The sequence below is a fragment of the Oncorhynchus gorbuscha genome, linkage group LG18 (assembly GCF_021184085.1).
Source record: "Oncorhynchus gorbuscha isolate QuinsamMale2020 ecotype Even-year linkage group LG18, OgorEven_v1.0, whole genome shotgun sequence".
In the NCBI taxonomy this organism is placed as follows: Eukaryota; Metazoa; Chordata; class Actinopteri; order Salmoniformes; family Salmonidae; genus Oncorhynchus; species Oncorhynchus gorbuscha.
Genome location: NC_060190.1, coordinates 22,202,072 through 22,216,626, shown reverse-complemented (window position 1 = coordinate 22,216,626; position 14,555 = coordinate 22,202,072). Strand labels below are relative to the sequence as shown.

The window sequence follows — 14,555 nt, the reverse complement described above, 5'->3', positions numbered from 1 at the left end:
CAGGCAGTGCAGTTGTGCTCAAGTGTGCTCTCTCACCTGTGATGACAGTTGTGCATACGACGGAGTAGAGCTGAACAAACTGACATTTGGGGCGTAAGACTTTTCGAATCCTTAACCTATTTCTTTAACTTGCTATGCCAACATTGGATGACACTAGCTGCATCCCAGCTAGTTGAACGCCGGCAGCGCCTCGGCGAGGGAGGGAGGGGGTTGCATTTTGGGGTGGCACGGAGAGGCCGAGCGTCCCGTCCAATGGGTGGCGGAGGAGGCCTCCGCAACGGGCCAATCAGGGCGGTGCGGAGATGGTGACCAATCAGCAGACGCCGCTGCCGGCTTTATAAACTTCACATAGGCATTTGGAGGCTATACTCCGACTGTGAAAGAAGGAAGCTAGCTAGCGCCATGGCCAGAACCAAGCAAACCGCTCGCAAGGTGGCAAAGCACCCAGGAAGCAGCTCGCCACCAAGGCTGCGCGCAAGAGCGCCCCGGCCACCGGCGGCGTGAAGAAGCCTCACCGTTACAGGCCCGGCACCGTGGCTCTTAGAGAGATCCGTCGTTACCAGAAGTCCACTGAGCTGCTGATCCGCAAGCTGCCTTTCCAGCGCCTGGTGCGAGAAATTGCCCAGGACTTTAAGACCGACCTGCGCTTCCAGAGTTCCGCAGTGATGGCCCTGCAGGAGGCAAGCGAGGCTTACCTGGTCGGCCTGTTCGAGGACACCAACCTGTGCGCCATCCACGCCAAGAGGGTGACCATCATGCCCAAGGACATCCAGCTGGCCCGTCGTATTCGCGGAGAGCGTGCATAAACGATGACCTGATCTCCAAAATCCCCCAAAGGCTCTTTTAAGAGCCACCTCCATATTTCAGTCAAAAAGGCACAATTGTTCCATTTGTACACGCCCCTTTCCCACCGTGTTCCCTGCTCTCGAGTCCCTACAGACCGTGGTTCGATTCCAGGCTGTATCAGGCTGATTGTAATTAAGAGTTGGTTCTTAACTGACTTGTGTCGTTTCAATAACGCTCTCTATATGTGATTAGATGTATGCCTAGAGTAGAAGAGGGGGAAAATACACTATCAGTAATAAGTGATAGTAATGATATAGGGCAAACAACTGACTTTGAAAGTCCCATGTTGCAGTGCCGCTGATGAGAGGGGAAAAGTTTACCGTGGAGCACGGAGTCCATCTAGTGGTTAAACGCGGGTACTGTCAGCGTGTGAGCACGTCATAGTGGCTCCCTATTGGTATTTGATCTTCAGGCCAGCGTTTCCCAAACTCGGTCCTCGGGTCCCCAAGTGGGGCACGTTGTGTTTTTTCGAATCCAATTGCTCTTGGAATGTAACATGCTAGAGTCTGTCTATTCCTTTGTGAAAATGGCCATTCAATCATTTCTGGCCCATGTGACATTCCTGGATGGCAAAGAAATCCATGTTTTGATCCGATCATTACAACGTTAGCTGTGTGCACCCCGTAATTGATGCGACTGACTAAGCTATTGAAAGTAAAATGATATATCTCTGTCCAGCGCAAGTGAAAGGTGGTCGAAAAAAAGTGGTACCAACGTTTTGGTTGAAAGTATAGGAAATGTTGTAGGCCACCAAATTAGACGTGATATTATTAAGTCGCCCTTCTGTGCTTGTTTGTGTGATTGCATAGGTAAGTTGTTTCGATATAGTGGAATAAATGGAGAAATGGAAGGAATGTAATTTAGTGGGATGAATTCAGTGTGCGATTGAATATTCCAATGCCATACCATAGAAAAGGTATCAGGACAGCAGGAATCAATAGATGTAATCATCAAGGGCTTGCAAAAGAGCTGTTACGAAACAGGACACAAGCAGCCGGGATGATTGCCCTATTAGTAGTTGACCAATTACAAAATAGCAATCACCAATGCAGGCAGGTACGTGTTGATTGCTGCATTGGCTTCGTAAATAGGCTTCATAAGGAACTAAATGGCTCAGCACATGACACCTTCACAGTGCAGAATATTTGATAGTACTGACTCCCGTTGAGTAGAGTCGTGTGTCTTTGGCGTGATTTGAAGTCGACTTCTGATGTGGGATTTAGTTCATTTTTAAAAGAATATTTGCTGAGGAACCGAAATGATAAGACAAAGTAAAGGCCCTAAATACAGGCTGCCAGTTAAATGCAGCAATGACACGGCTAAAGTGTGTCATTGCCGGACCAAAGAGCGGGAATTGTCTGCTGTTGCATCTTCACTCGTGAGACAGGTAATAGCGGAGCTCCGTGGTGCTGAAATAGACAGCGCCCCTGGCCATTTGGCAAAGCCTATTTCCCGTTGAAGGGATACTTGACATGCTATAGGCACAGTTCAGTACACCCCTCATCCAACAGACCCCCTCCTGTAATTGGTCCCACAATCATCCACTTGATTCCCGACCATCAACCGATTCTCGGGGTGCATTGGTGTAAAATGTGGTCGTCGAGATAAAGTTCTATAGGCTACATGGGGTAATGGCATCCAGAGCTTACAGATAAAGAGTGCAGTAGGCTAGAGAGAAAAGTAGCATTCCGTTGTTCATAAAGTAGGTCAATGTAACTTACCCTCTTTTGATACTTGAGAAACATACATTCACATGATGTCCAAATCTGCAAGAGACAAACCAGCAGAACATCAGCAGGTGAACAAAAGGGTTAAGTGAATATGATTTAAGAGCAGTCAAATGAAGTAATAGTGACATATATTGTAAGAAATGAAATCTACCATGTCAACATTGCATTGTGGCTTTAGAAGAGCATGTATTTGTAGATGAATGACAGATTAGGTTTGGTGACAACGTAACTGTATAATTTGAGGTACTCTACATGAGCATGTGTTTGCCTATTTGATGATCTGTTGTAGTTAATGTTTGATTTGGACCACGTACTTGTTGTGACAATTGCATCAGGTTTGAGGAGAAATGCTCTGTGTGGCCATTGTGAGTGGCACTTCTGATCCAGCAGGTGGTGTTAAGATCCCTTTCTATGTGGCTTGAATGATGAGCCAGTGTTGGAAAAATGACTTGTGGTCCAGCGGGTGGCGGTGAAATGACTTGACCTATTCCTTTGACATTGTTCACTTGATTGGAGATGATTCCGGTCTTCTTCATGTCCTCTTCATGAGCACTTGTGCATGTCTTCCTTCCTGTCTTGCCATGTGTGTTTTTGTTAGATATCACTGGGCACATTCCTAACGTGGAGGTCGTTTGCATAGCTCATGTTAGTCTACGGACGGTCTGAGATTGCTCGTCCATATATTGATGTATTCCAATTCCATTTGGGTGTATTGTGTGGAATGTTGGAACATGGTTCGATCTTACTTGTTAGACTTGACTGTGCTGTTGGAGCTAGTAACACAAGCATTTCTGCCAAACAGGTGTATGTATATCTCTCTAGTCACCCCCAAACCCAATTCTTTCTTTGGCCGCATCTCCTTCCAGTTCTCTGCTGCCAATGACTGGAAGGAAGTACAAAAATCTCTGAAACTGGAAACACTTATCTCCCTAGCTTTAAGCACCAACTGTCAGAGCAGCTCACAGATTACTGCACCTGTACATAGGCCACCTATAATTTAGGCCAAACAACTACCTCTTCCTCTACTGTATTGAATGAATGAATTTATTTTGCTCCTTTGCACCCCATCATTTTTATTTCTACTTTGCACATTTGTTCCATTGCAAATGTACCATTCCAGTGTTTGACTTGCTATATTGTATTTACTTTGCCACCATGGCCTTTTTTGCCTTTACCTCCCCTATCTCACCTCATTTGCTCACATCGTATATAGAGTTGTTTATACTGTATTATTGACTGTATGTTTGTTTTACTCCATGTGTAAGTCTGTGTCGTTGTATGTGTCGTACTGCTTTGCTTTATCTTGGCCAGGTCGCAATTGTAAATGACAAGTTGTTGTCAACTTGCCTAACTGGTTAAATAAAGGTGAAAAAAAAATGGGGGTAAAAACATGTGGCTATTTTATTAGGACTTTTCCTCTATGTGTCGCAACTCCATTTCCACTTTATGTCCCCGTTAGGGAGCTGTCATTGATGCTGCAGGCTAATTACTACCATTGTCATTGTGGTCCAAGTTCAACTCCTAGCCTATAGGGTGTGGTAACAGGCCCTCTGTTATTTGTTGTTGTACTCTGCATTTGAAGTATCTGCACTGAGCCTATAGAGGAACTAAGCCCTTGATAATAGGGGAACGCAAGCAGTTGAAGGGAACAAGTGACAGAGTCTAACCTGCTGTTGAACACAAACTCCCAGTCCTATGATGTTGCTCTGTGAAGGAGGTTAGCTTTTCAGCATTCAATTCGTGGCAGACTTCTTCTCCCCCTGGTTGATTTGTGAATGTGACTGGTTAGAGAATGTTTGGCTTGGGTATCCAAGGTGTTTGACATTGTTGAGGACCAGTGTTCCGAGGGGCTGACTGTGACATCATAAAGCGGAATGTAGTTAGCTTGCTGTTTGAGGGATTCCAATTCAGTCCGTTGCGGCCTTCCAGGCAGTGCAGTTGTGCTTCAAGTGTGCTCTCTGTGTGATGACTTGTTGTGCATACACGGAGTAGAGCTACGAACGGACGTGACATTTGGGGTAAGCCTAAGCCTTTTCGTAACCTTAACCTATTTCTTCTAACTTGCTATGCTTTGTGCTTGGATGACACTAGCTGCATCCCAGCTAGTTGAACGCCGGCAGCCACTAAGTAGAGGTAAGAGACAATTATGGCAACAATAAGTTGTAAGATGAAACCTAGTCACATCTGAGATGTGAATCAACTGCACTGATTGATCAATCGCCAGTATGTGCCCTTGGGCCTCATTTGTCCCCTTTGAAATGACCTGTTGAGATCATTCGATGCAACATCTGAGCCTATCTGGCCTATAAAGGATCCACCTCATACCACTATTTCCATAATATAAGGCTATGTTATTGGTTTTTGAAAAAGTACCATACAATATTTGCACATGCCTATCACCTCTGTACGCATAGGAAAACGATCCCTTTGTGTGTGTGTGTGTCGGGTGGGTGTATGAGGTATGTTTTACAGCGTTTCAGCTTGCAGAGGTATCACCACCCTTCCCATGGCCACCTGGATCCTGTCTAGGGAAGAAAAAGAAGAAAGATGTTATTACATGGCCTTCAAGAGCTACATGACTGCTGAGGTGACATATCTGACCCCTTAGGATTTGTGGCATTCCTTGTGTATTTGTTTCCCGTATGTTCCACTTCGTTTCTCCTTTCTACTTGTGACACTATTTGAGTTTTTTAGGCCTATCTCTATTACGTGACTAACCACTAGAGCGTTGGACTAGTTAACTGAAAGGTTGCAAGTTCGAATCCCCGAGCTGACAAGGTACAAATCTGTCGTTCTGGCCCTGAACAGGCAGTTAAACCCACTGTTCCTAGGCCGTCATTGAAAATAAGAAATTGTTCTGAACTAACTTGCCTAGTAAAATAAAAATATAAACTGCAGTGGGTTGAATCCTACTAGTTCAGTGTTTTCCAGGCAGGGGTAGAGTAGGCATTTTGTTGTAGAGGCACAGCTGATTGAAAGAGTTGAATCAGGTGCAACAACAACAACAACAACAACAACACCAATCAATGTGAAGAGTGGGACACAGATTAATTAGTAGTGGTCACAGTTGGGCCTTGTGTTCAACATAGGTCAGTATTTGAGTGTGTTACCCGCACATGTAAGTAGCTTTCATTTCTTCTTCCTCCATAGTTCCCTAGAACGAACGCCCTCCCCTTTGCAGCAGAGGCCAGGCAAAAGCGCGCGCTTTCTGTGCCACTGGCTTCAATCAGGTCCACCAAACGCAGATAATAAGAGCACCAAGCAGAAAAAAATACGTCATTAATTCACTTGAACTCAGCTAGCGAACACACAATGTCTGGAAGAGGTAAAGGCGGCAAGGGACTCGGAAGGAGGCGCCAAGCGTCACCGAAAGGTTCTCCGCGATAACATCCAGGGAATCACCAAGCCCGCCATTCGCCGTCTGGCTCGCCGTGGCGGCGTGAAGCGTATCTCCGGGCTGATCTACGAGGAGACCCGCGGTGTCCTGAAGGTGTTCCTTGAGAACGTGATCCGCGACGCCGTCACCTACACCGAGCACGCCAAGAGAAAGACCGTTACGGCCATGGACGTGGTCTACGCTCTGAAACGCCAGGGACGCACCCTGTACGGTTTCGGCGGTTAAACGCACTCTACTCGGAACGTCAACATCCCGACTTGAACCCAAAGGCTCTTTTAAGAGCCACCCACATCCGCTTCAAAAGGGCCAAATCCATTGTCGTATTAAACCATGAGCCACTCCGAGTGGACGGGGAAGAAGTGTTCACGACAGGAGTCTATGTTCAGTATAGTGTCAAGAAATGTTCACGACAGGAGTTGTTCAGTATAGTCGTATAAAACCATGAGCCACTGAGTGGATGGGGAAGAAATGTTCACGACAGGAGTCTATGTTCAGTACAGTCGTATTAAACCATGAGCCACTGAGTGGATGGGGAAGAAGTGTTCACGACAGGAGTCTATGTTCAGTACAGTCGTATTAAACCATGAGCCACTCTGAGTGGACGGGGAAGAAGTGTTCACGACAGGAGGCTATGTTCAGTGCAGGCTTTGCGTACAGTCGTATTACGAGACACCCGAAATAAAGGCACCACGGCTGGGAAATCCCCACCAAGTCCAAAAAGGGGGGCTTTATTTCTGGGCATTGCATGGGTATTTTTTTGAAACACACCATTCCCCACCAGTGACAGAGCATAGGCTATGGAATAAGGGGGACAGGTCTTTGTTAGGGAAGCAAAGCCTCTGAGTGGAAGGCTCTTATGCGCGCTCAGCTCCACTGGGCAAATGGCAGGGGCGCCTATGAGAAAGCAGGGGTGGTCCACGGCCGGCGAATTAGCTTAGCTTCGTCTTCATAAGAGGGAAAGGGCTCTCCGCCCCCTCATTCGTTTGTGAGAAGCAACGACACATCAGCATCATGCCCGAGCCAGCAAAGTCCGCGCCCAAGAAGGGCTCCAAGAAAGCCGTCACCAAGACCGCAGGGAAAGGCGGCAAGAAGCGCCGAAAGTCTAGGAAGGAGAGCTACGCCATTTACGTGTACAAAGTCCTGAAGCAGGTCCACCCCGATACCGGCATCTCCTCCAAGGCCATGGGAATCATGAACTCGTTCGTGAACGACATCTTCGAGCGTATCGCCGGAGAGTCGTCTCGCCTGGCCCACTACAACAAGCGTTCCACCATCACCTCCAGGGAGATCCAGACCGCGGTGCGCCTGCTGCTCCCCGGAGAGCTGGCCAAGCACGCAGTGTCCGAGGGCACCAAGGCCGTGACCAAGTACACCAGCTCCAAGTAAACAGCGCATTTGGAGTGCTGTAGTAACAAAGGCTCTTTTAAGAGCCACCCACCCTGTCAGTGAAAAAAGCTAATCCATTGTGTGTGTGTGTGTGTGTGTGTGTGTGTGGGACATGTTAGAGTGTTGTGTCCAATTGGGGGGGGGGGGGGGTTCACGACAGGAGGCTATAAATAATGCTGTCATGAACAGGGTAGGAATGTGTGCATGCCAGTAGAACACAGTGAGTGGGATTCCACTCGTGCTCCAATGACTGGAGCCTGTATCACTTTAGGCCGAAGCAGGGACCCTCTGCCCACATGAACAACAGTCTCCGAGCAAGTGACGTCACCGATTGAAACTAGCCCTTGCACCTGTACAAGAGAGAGGAGGAGGAGGAGGAGGAGAAGAGCCTCCAAATCGCTCTCTCTAGGCCTATATCAGGGCGAACAAGCGCATGGGGCGCCAGCCTCCATAGCGCCGGCCGCACAGCCAGACACCAAGACCCACAGACACAAAGACCGGCACGAGTCACGCTGCGGAGTCCAGAGACAAGGTGAGCTCAACTACTTTGGCCCTCACCTCATCTGGATGACACGCGTTTGAAAGAGACACAGACAGAGACACAGAGAGAGACAGAGAGAGAGGGACTACCTAGCAGAAGAAAAAACACACAATGTGCACAAAGAGCAGGCTCCAAATCCAACTAAAGGACTAATAAAACATCACACACACACACACACACACACACACACAGTGCAAGTAAGCATGTTGTTGGACAGTGTATTATTTCCTGTGCCTCCTGGACACATGACGAATACAACGTGAAAGTAGTCTCAGCCAGGCCTCACAAGTGCATGTGTTTTAAGGTCCCCAAAAGAGCTCTCCTTTAAAACACCAAGGAGCACATCAGGGGACGCCAAACCATTTGACTCCCTTGCCAGACATCTCGGCTCACTCCACAATCAATGGTGCTCGCAATCGGATGCACTTTTAGGCCATTTAGGAGACAAATAGCACAGGAAAAGCAGTGCGCACCGCTCCACCCGACAGTCGAACGGTGAGGTTTTGAGCGAGTCGCAGCAAAATGCACGGGGCTTCTGCAGCCCACATGACTTTATTCTGAACGGACACAAGTCTGCTCGCTGGGCCGTTCGCTTTTGGGCCAAAAACACGGCTCCGTCGGTGACTTTTGGCCCGATATTGGCGACCAGAAAACACAAGTGAAAGAGCATTTGGCCAGCCCGGAGAAGCCGAGCTGGGTGGCTTGAGTCTACATGGTTCTCATGTCGCGTTTAAGGCCAGCCCCCTGCACGGTGTGGAGCTTCAATAGCGCAGAGCAGCGTCTACAGCAAAGTACTCCTCCTCACAGACTACCGTAGTGTTGTAAGTGTGTGTGTTTACCGGACCCAACGACAGACATGGCAGAAGTCGCACCAGCACCCGCCGCCGCCGCGCCGGCCAAGGCACCCAAGAAGAAGGCAGCAGCCAAGCCCAAGAAAGCGGGACCCAGCGTAGGCGAGCTCATCGTCAAGGCGGTGTCCGCCTCCAAGGAGAGGAGCGGCGTGTCCCTGGCCGCGCTCAAGAAGTCTCTGGCGGCAGGCGGCTACGACGTGGAGAAGAACAACTCCCGTGTCAAGATCGCCGTCAAGAGCCTCGTCACCAAGGGCACCCTGGTCCAGACCAAGGGCACCGGTGCTTCCGGCTCCTTCAAGCTCAACAAGAAGGCCGTCGAGGCAAAGAAGCCCGCCAAGAAAGCCGCAGCCCCCAAAGCTAAGAAGGTGGCCGCCAAGAAGCCCGCCGCCGCCAAGAAGCCCAAGAAGGTAGCAGCCAAGAAGGCCGTGGCCGCAAAGAAGTCCCCCAAGAAGGCCAAGAAGCCCGCTACACCCAAAAAGGCCGCCAAGAGCCCAAAGAAGGTGAAGAAGCCCGCCGCAGCGGCCAAGAAAGCGGCCAAGAGCCCCAAGAAGGCTACCAAGGCAGCGAAGCCCAAAGCCGCCAAGCCCAAGGCAGCCAAGGCCAAGAAGGCAGCCCCCAAGAAGAAGTAAACCTATTACAAACAGTGTTCTTTCTACTCGACACATGTTGTTACCACAAAAGGCTCTTTTAAGAGCCACCCACCTCTTTCCATAAAAGCGCATGTCATTCCATGTACGTCCTACCTACCTACCTACCTACCTACCTACCCGTGGTGCAAAAGAAATGAAATGAATAACTTTTACGCACCACATTTTCGAGTGGCTAAATGGCTTTACATTTGTCACTCAAGAGAGTGCAGCACCCTCACCTGTCAACATTGTTGTGATAGGTGTTAGAATTCACATGTCACATTGATCGTGATAATAAGAAGAATACATACTATAGTGGGTTGGACAGCAGCCATTTGTATTATGAGCCACTCAGTGATTTGAGTTGTCACTTTGGCGCTCCCGCCAACGAGAAAAAGTAACAAAAGTCGGAGGGAAACACAGTAGCCTAGCCCTTGTCACTCTGCTGCCTGCCTGCCTGCCTGGGGGCGGGTGGGTGGGGGCGGGCTTAGGGCTGACTGTCTGTCTGTGTGTCCCTCCCTCACTCCAATTGGATAAGGCCACACCGGTCCGGTGGCCAATCGATGCCTCTTGTGGCGAGGTATAAGTAAGGCTCTCGAGGTGGCCAGCGGTTCATTCAGACTTTCTGTCACATACTGAAGCTACCAATATGAGCGGAAGAGGCAAAACCGGAGGCAAGGCCAGGGCGAAGGCAAAGACACGTTCATCCCGTGCCGGGCTCCAGTTCCCCGTGGGCCGTGTGCACAGGCTGCTGCGCAAAGGCAACTACGCCGAGCGTGTGGGCGCTGGCGCACCAGTCTACCTGGCCGCAGTGCTCGAGTACCTGACTGCTGAGATCCTGGAGTTGGCCGGAAACGCTGCCCGTGACAACAAGAAGACTCGTATCATCCCCCGTCACCTGCAGCTGGCAGTCCGTAACGACGAGGAGCTGAACAAACTGCTTGGCGGCGTGACCATCGCTCAGGGTGGTGTTCTGCCCAACATCCAGGCAGTGCTGCTCCCCAAGAAGACTGAGAAGGCCGTCAAAGCCAAGTAAAATCGCTGGTTCGGCTGCAACTTGACTACTCAACCCCCAAAGGCTCTTTTAAGAGCCAACCACCTAGCTCAGCAAAAGCGCAAAGTGTCCTGGCCAACTATTTGGCGTGTTTGTTAGATACACACACAAATACACACCGCACAGTATCAAGTGCCCACATGAGGCCTGAATGAAGAATAACAACTACTAGGCTAAAATGAAAGAGCGTTATTGCGCGTAAAGTGTTAACGTTGCTCGCGGCCCTAACAAAAGACCCAAGCGCGCCTCGGCGAGGGAGGGAGGGGGTTGCATTTTGGGGTGGCACGGAGAGGCCGAGCGTCCCGTCCAATGGGTGGCGGAGGGGGCCTCCGCAACGGGCCAATCAGGGCGGTGCGGAGATGGTGACCAATCAGTAGACGCCGCTGCCGGCTTTATAAACTTCACATAGGCATTTGGAGGCTATACTCCGACTGTGAAAGAAGGAAGCTAGCTAGCGCCATGGCCAGAACCAAGCAAACCGCTCGCAAATCCCCGGTGGCAAAGCACCCAGGAAGCAGCTCGCCACCAAGGCTGCGCGCAAGAGCGCCCCGGCCACCGGCGGCGTGAAGAAGCCTCACCGTTACAGGCCCGGCACCGTGGCTCTTAGAGAGATCCGTCGTTACCAGAAGTCCACTGAGCTGCTGATCCGCAAGCTGCCTTTCCAGCGCCTGGTGCGAGAAATTGCCCAGGACTTTAAGACCGACCTGCGCTTCCAGAGTTCCGCAGTGATGGCCCTGCAGGAGGCAAGCGAGGCTTACCTGGTCGGCCTGTTCGAGGACACCAACCTGTGCGCCATCCACGCCAAGAGGGTGACCATCATGCCCAAGGACATCCAGCTGGCCCGTCGTATTCGCGGAGAGCGTGCATAAACGATGACCTGATCTCCAAAATCCCCCAAAGGCTCTTTTAAGAGCCACCTCCATATTTCAGTCAAAAAGGCACAATTGTTCCATTTGTACACGCCCCTTTCCCACCGTGTTCCCTGCTCTCGAGTCCCTACAGACCGTGGTTCGATTCCAGGCTGTATCAGGCTGATTGTAATTAAGAGTTGGTTCTTAACTGACTTGTGTCGTTTCAATAACGCTCTCTATATGTGATTAGATGTATGCCTAGAGTAGAAGAGGGGGAAAATACACTATCAGTAATAAGTGATAGTAATGATATAGGGCAAACAACTGACTTTGAAAGTCCCATGTTGCAGTGCCGCTGATGAGAGGGGAAAAGTTTACCGTGGAGCACGGAGTCCATCTAGTGGTTAAACGCGGGTACTGTCAGCGTGTGAGCACGTCATAGTGGCTCCCTATTGGTATTTGATCTTCAGGCCAGCGTTTCCCAAACTCGGTCCGGAGGGTCCCCAAGTGGGGCCAATCAGTTGGTGCGGAGATGGTGACCAATCAGCAGACGCCGCTGCCGGCTTGGAAACTTCACATAGGCATTTGGAGGCTATACTCCGACTGTGAAAATGGCCATTCAGAACCAAGTATGCAGAAGCCACCAGAACCAAGCAAACCGCTCGCAAATCCACCGGTGGCAAAGCACCCAGGAAGCAGCTCGCCACCAAGGCTGCGCCAAAATCCTCACCGTTACAGGCCCGGCACCGTGGCTCTTAGAGAGATCCGTCGTTACCAGAAGTCCACTGAGCTGCTGATCCGCAAGCTGCCTTTCCAGCGCCTGGTGCGAGAAATTGCCCAGGACTTTAAGACCGACCTGCGCTTCCAGAGTTCCGCAGTGATGGCCCTTCAGGAGGCAAGCGAGGCTTACCTGGTCGGCCTGTTCGAGGACACCAACCTGTGCGCCATCCACGCCAAGAGGGTGACCATCATGCCCAAGGACATCCAGCTGGCCCGTCGTATTCGCGGAGAGCGTGCATAAACGATGACCTGATCTCCAAAATCCCCCAAAGGCTCTTTTAAGAGCCACCTCCATATTTCAGTCAAAAAGGCACAATTGTTCCATTTGTACAAAAATTCGTGAGGCGCCCCTTTCCCACCGTGTTCTTGCCTCGAGTCCCTACAGACCGTGGTTCGATTCCAGGCTGTATCAGGCTGATTGTAATTAAGAGTTGGTTCTTAACTGACTTGTGTCGTTTCAATAACGCTCTCTATATGTGATTAGATGTATGCCTACAGAGGGGGAAAATACACTTCAGTAATAAGTGATAGTAATGATATAGGGCAAACAACTGACTTTGAAAGTCCCATGTTGCAGTGCCGCTGATGAGAGGGGAAAAGTTTACCGTGGAGCACGGAGTCCATCTAGTGGTTAAACGCGGGTACTGTCAGCGTGTGAGCACGTCATACCTCCCCTATTGGTATTTGATCTTCAGGCCAGCGTTTCCCAAACTCGGTCCTCGGGTCCCCAAGTGGGGCACGTTGTGTTTTTTCAAATCCAATTGCTCTTGGAATGTAACATGCTAGAGTCTGTCTATTCCTTTGTGAAAATGGCCATTCAATCATTTCTGGCCCATGACATGGATGGCAAAGAAATCCATGTTTTGATCCGATCATTACAACGTTAGCTGTGTGCACCCCGTAATTGATGCGACTGACTAAGCTATTGAAAGTAAAATGATATATCTCTGTCCAGCGCAAGTGAAAGGTGGTCGAAAAAAAGTGGTACCAACGTTTTGGTTGAAAGTATAGGAAATGTTGTAGGCCACCAAATTAGACGTGATATTATTAAGTCGCCCTTCTGTGCTTGTTTGTGTGATTGCATAGGTAAGTTGTTTCGATATAGTGGAATAAATGGAGAAATGGAAGGAATGTAATTTAGTGGGATGAATTCAGTGTGCGATTGAATATTCCAATGCCATACCATAGAAAAGGTATCAGGACAGCAGGAATCAATAGATGTAATCATCAAGGGCTTGCAAAAGAGCTGTTACGAAACAGGACACAAGCAGCCGGGATGATTGCCCTATTAGTAGTTGACCAATTACAAAATAGCAATCACCAATGCAGGCAGGTACGTGTTGATTGCTGCATTGGCTTCGTAAATAGGCTTCATAAGGAACTAAATGGCTCAGCACATGACACCTTCACAGTGCAGAATATTTGATAGTACTGACTCCCGTTGAGTAGAGTCGTGTGTCTTTGGCGTGATTTGAAGTCGACTTCTGATGTGGGATTTAGTTCATTTTTAAAAGAATATTTGCTGAGGAACCGAAATGATAAGACAAAGTAAAGGCCCTAAATACAGGCTGCCAGTTAAATGCAGCAATGACACGGCTAAAGTGTGTCATTGCCGGACCAAAGAGCGGGAATTGTCTGCTGTTGCATCTTCACTCGTGAGACAGGTAATAGCGGAGCTCCGTGGTGCTGAAATAGACAGCGCCCCTGGCCATTTGGCAAAGCCTATTTCCCGTTGAAGGGATACTTGACATGCTATAGGCACAGTTCAGTACACCCTCATCCAACAGACCCCCTCCTGTAATTGGTCCCACAATCATCCACTTGATTCCCGACCATCAACCGATTCTCGGGGTGCATTGGTGTAAAATGTGGTCGTCGAGATAAAGTTCTATAGGCTACATGGGGTAATGGCATCCAGAGCTTACAGATAAAGAGTGCAGTAGGCTAGAGAGAAAAGTAGCATTCCGTTGTTCATAAAGTAGGTCAATGTAACTTACCCTCTTTTGATACTTGAGAAACATACATTCACATGATGTCCAAATCTGCAAGAGACAAACCAGCAGAACATCAGCAGGTGAACAAAAGGGTTAAGTGAATATGATTTAAGAGCAGTCAAATGAAGTAATAGTGACATATATTGTAAGAAATGAAATCTACCATGTCAACATTGCATTGTGGCTTTAGAAGAGCATGTATTTGTAGATGAATGACAGATTAGGTTTGGTGACAACGTAACTGTATAATTTGAGGTACTCTACATGAGCATGTGTTTGCCTATTTGATGATCTGTTGTAGTTAATGTTTGATTTGGACCACGTACTTGTTGTGACAATTGCATCAGGTTTGAGGGAGAAATGCTCTGTGTGGCCATTGTGAGTGGCACTTCTGATCCAGCAGGTGGTGTTAAGATCCCTTTCTATGTGGCTTGAATGATGAGCCAGTGTTGGAAAAATGACTTGTGGTCCAGCGGGTGGCGGTGAAATGACTTGA

The 14,555-nt window shown here is 49.1% G+C and overlaps 3 protein-coding genes and 3 pseudogenes across 3 annotated transcripts; all 6 read left to right on the top strand.

The window, feature by feature from the left end:
- Positions 1–402: 402 nt before the first annotated feature.
- Positions 403–14,555, top strand: part of LOC124003849 — a 56,429-nt pseudogene continuing 42,276 nt past the window's right edge.
- LOC124003846 (histone H2B) lies at positions 6,933–7,380 on the top strand. The gene has a single exon (XM_046312451.1). The coding sequence runs from the start codon at positions 6,985–6,987 to the stop codon at positions 7,357–7,359; it is 375 nt and encodes a 124-aa protein (XP_046168407.1). The 5' UTR covers positions 6,933–6,984; the 3' UTR covers positions 7,360–7,380.
- LOC124003830 (histone H1) lies at positions 7,534–9,452 on the top strand. Its single transcript, XM_046312436.1, has one exon. The coding sequence runs from the start codon at positions 8,757–8,759 to the stop codon at positions 9,378–9,380; it is 624 nt and encodes a 207-aa protein (XP_046168392.1). The 5' UTR covers positions 7,534–8,756; the 3' UTR covers positions 9,381–9,452.
- LOC124003836 (histone H2A) lies at positions 9,532–10,844 on the top strand. The gene has a single exon (XM_046312443.1). The coding sequence runs from the start codon at positions 10,030–10,032 to the stop codon at positions 10,414–10,416; it is 387 nt and encodes a 128-aa protein (XP_046168399.1). The 5' UTR covers positions 9,532–10,029; the 3' UTR covers positions 10,417–10,844.
- LOC124003835 lies at positions 10,894–11,770 on the top strand (annotated as a pseudogene).
- On the top strand, positions 11,644–12,369 carry LOC124004120 (annotated as a pseudogene).

Excerpts from the sequence above, each read along its gene's own strand:
- LOC124003836 (XM_046312443.1), top strand. The coding sequence starts at position 10,030 with ATGAGCGGAAGAGGCAAAACCGGAGGCAAGGCCAGGGCGAAGGCAAAG.
- LOC124003846 (XM_046312451.1), top strand. The coding sequence starts at position 6,985 with ATGCCCGAGCCAGCAAAGTCCGCGCCCAAGAAGGGCTCCAAGAAAGCC.
- LOC124003830 (XM_046312436.1), top strand. The coding sequence starts at position 8,757 with ATGGCAGAAGTCGCACCAGCACCCGCCGCCGCCGCGCCGGCCAAGGCA.